The sequence below is a fragment of the Sceloporus undulatus genome, chromosome 5 (genome assembly GCF_019175285.1).
Source record: "Sceloporus undulatus isolate JIND9_A2432 ecotype Alabama chromosome 5, SceUnd_v1.1, whole genome shotgun sequence".
Classification (NCBI taxonomy): domain Eukaryota; kingdom Metazoa; phylum Chordata; class Lepidosauria; order Squamata; family Phrynosomatidae; genus Sceloporus; species Sceloporus undulatus.
In genome coordinates this window covers 138,603,206-138,606,510 of record NC_056526.1, presented here as the reverse complement: position 1 = coordinate 138,606,510, position 3,305 = coordinate 138,603,206, and the positions used below count along the sequence as shown (strand labels likewise).

Sequence of the window (3,305 nt, the reverse complement as noted above, 5' to 3'; positions counted from 1 at the left end):
ACTGAACTGAGGGAGCTACAAAGGCTAGTAGAGTATTCTCTCTACGACTCTCTAAGTCCTCCAGTGCAACTTTTAGTTAAAGGTGTACATAGAGTTGCATTGGAGCAGGACCTAGATATTCCTAGAGAGAACATAGGAATCAAATCCGTGAATAATCAAATCTGCAAATATTAAAACCGCAAATATGGAGGGATGAGTGCATATATATATATATATATATATATATATATAAGTTAAAGTGAGAGCCAGTATGGTGTAGAGGACTGAGTCTTGGGCTATGACTCTGGAGACGAGGATTCGAGTCCCAGGTGACCTTGGACAAGTCTTAGGCTCATATGCTCTCAGCCTCAGAGGAGGAAGGCAAGGGCAGACCTGCTTTGAATAGCTTTATCTGCCCTGGCTCAAGGCTATGGAATTCTGGGAGTTGGGGTTTGTTGTGGACCCTCCGCTCTGGGCCTCACGACTAACTCCAACTCCCAGAATCCCATAGCCTTGAGCCAGGAGGCTTAAGTGCCAAAGCGGGTTATCATTCCTCCCGCGTGGATGTCTTCTCTCCCTGCTCCGCCTGTTTCCCGGCGAGCGAGGCTGAGCTGCTGAAGGGGAGGCTTCCCAGTGGCTGATCCCTGAAGCAAATCCAGCCTGACTCTGGCATCGCAAAGCAGCCTCCCTCCCTCCTTCCTCCCTCGCTGCCTCCGCCTCCCTTTCCTCCTCGGAGCGCCTGCCTCACGCAGCCCCCGCTGCCTCCCATGATCGCCAAGCAGAAGCACCGAGCCTCTTCCCTCCTTGGCTTGCGCTCCTTCCAGGCTGAACCACCCCGGCTCCTTCCCCTTCCCTCCCGCCCCCCAAAACAGCGGGTTTCTTCAAACTGACATGTTCCCCTTCAGCCTCCGCTTTCTGCCTCCATCCCCAGCTCTGATCCTCCCCACGAACTGATATAAGACCCCTAAAGAAAGAAGAAGAAGAAGAGAAAGAAAACCAGCTCTCCAAAACTTATTTTCTTTCTTTTCAAATGTCGCCTTTCTGTCCCAAAAGGACCCGAGGCGGCTCACAAAGGGAGACCTTCTTCTCCAGGACTTCGTCCAAAGCAGCCCAAACTACCTTCCGCTCCCAGGCGCAAGCCCCGGCCCAGAAGCGCGGCCTCGGCACCAGGGCGCCTTCTTCTTCTTAGGCAGCCAAGGATGCGGTGCCTCCTCCCCGCAAAGCCTTAGTAGCCGTCCTTGCGGGGCTCCGGAGGGAAAGCAAGCCTTCCTCCTCCTCCTCTCCCTTCTTCTCCTTCTCCTCTTCCTTCTCCTTAGTTTGCTGATGCGCAGGTTCAGGAGGCTGGCCTCGGCCCAAAGGATCCCGACTCTTCTGCCTCTTCTTGGACTACTACAACTACTACTACTATTGCTGCTGCTGCTGCTGCTACTCCTTCCGACAACGACGACTTGGCTGTGCAGCTCCAGGAACGCCAGGCAAGCCCCCGGCAGCCGCAGCCTTTTACCGCCTCGCCGGCGGCTCCGGAAAAAGGTTTCGGAGCAAGTTTGCTGGGCTTTTGACATCGGAGGCGAAGAAGAGGAGGAAGGAGAGAGGCAGGCGCTGTGAGGAAGAGGAAGAAGAGGAGGAAGAAGGAGAAGAGGAAGAAGAGGAAGAAGAAGAGGAGGAGGAGGAGGAAGGGGGCTCGCCTCCTTTCCCGTTCCTCTCTCTCTCTCTCTCTGCCAGTCCTTCCTCGCTCAAGCCAAGAGAGACCCTCCTTGCCTCCCACTCTGCCTCCACCCCCCACCAGGTTCCCCTCGCTGGGGGAGAAGCAGCGACGTTGCCATTTCGGTGTCTTGTGGGGGTGTGTTTGTGGAGGGGAAGAATCCACTTTGCCTCAGTTTCCCTTCCTTCCTTGGCAAGAAGCCCGCCCCAGACCCAGGCCTTTCTCCAAGGGTCCGCTCTGGTCCTCCTGCTCCGCGCCAGTCTCTCCATCTCTCTCTCTTTGGCCCGGGAGAGGGAGGGAGAGAGGGAGGGAGGGAGGAGGGGACCATGCGGGGCGTGAGGCTGGCGCTGTGGCTGGCGGCAGGGCTGGCCCTCCTCGGGCCCAAGGGCCACCTCTCCTCCTCCTCCGCCGCCGCCGCCGCCTTCGAGTACGACTACGCTTACCACGACTTCCACCAGGAGGAGGAGGAGAAGGGCGAAGGCATCGACTACAAGGATCCCTGCAAAGCAGGTAAGCCCTTCTTCTGGCTGGTATCACTTGGCTGCGTCCGCACGGGAGAAAGAACCCGGTTTGGCACCGCTTTGACTCTTCTGGCATTCTGGGAGCTGGAGTTTGTTGTCGGCGCTGTGGCCCCTCAGCCTCAGGGGAGGCAGCTCACCTGTTGCCTTCTCCTGGGGAGTTGAGGGGACGTGCTCCAGGAGCCCGGCTGTGTGTGTCCTTCTTGTGTGTCAGTGGGTTGCGTTGTTGCTGAGGGGACTGAGCTCACTCGCCTCTTTCCCTCTCCGGAGTGGAAGGGAGGCGCGCAAAGGCGGCGTGCAGGGTTGCCCCTGAAAGGGACTAAGCTCTCCTCTTTCCTCCTTGGGAGTGGAAGAGGGCTGCTGTGTGTGTTGTGTTGCCCCTGAGGGGAGAAAGCTCACCTGTTTCCTTCTTAGGAATGGAGGGGGCACAGTGTGTGTTTTGTGTTGCCGCTCAAGGGAGGAAACTCACCTCTTGCATGGAAGTGGGGAGGCGCAAAGTTGGGGTGTGTGTGTGTGTGTTGTGTAGCCCCTGAGGGGAGAAACCACCTGTTTCCTTCTTGGGAGTGGAAGAGGGCTGCGGGAGAAGGGTTGTGTGTGTGTGTGTGTGTGTGTGTGTGGGTTGTGTTGCCCCTGAAGCGAGGAAGCTTACCTGTTTCCTTCTTGGGTGTGGACGCTGCCTCTGTGTGTGTGTGTGTGTGTGTGTTGCCACAGAGGGAAAGAAGCCCACCTGCTTCCTTCGAAGGAATGGAGAGGGGGCTGCAGGAAGCCCGTGTGTGTGAGTGCGTGTGTAGTGTTGCCACTGAGGGGAAAAAGCTCACCTCTTTCTTGGGAGTTGAGGAGACACAAAGTCAGTGTGTGTGTCCTGTGCTGTCCCTGAGGAAGAAGCTCACCAGTTTCTCTGGAGTGGGAGAGGAGCACAAAGTCGACTGTGTGTGTGTGTTGTGTTGCGTTGTGTTACCCCTGAGGGGAGAAAGCTCACCTGTCTCCTCCTGCTCCTCCTCCTCAGGAGTGGATGGAGTGAAGGAGGGAGCCTGAGGCGGGAAACTGGAGTTGAAGGACTAAGGGGAAGAAAGTCATTGGAGTCGGTGGCTCTTGAAGAATCCCCC

General features: G+C 56.9%; 1 protein-coding gene across 1 annotated transcript in view; it reads left to right on the top strand.

The window, feature by feature from the left end:
- Positions 1-1,992: 1,992 nt before the first annotated feature.
- The window catches only part of TLL1 (tolloid like 1), a 155,930-nt gene continuing 154,617 nt past the window's right edge, over positions 1,993-3,305 (top strand). Inside the window, 1 exon segment of the mRNA XM_042467856.1 lies at positions 1,993-2,191. Within this exon segment, the coding sequence (XP_042323790.1) occupies positions 2,008-2,191 (184 nt within the window). The 5' untranslated portion in view covers positions 1,993-2,007.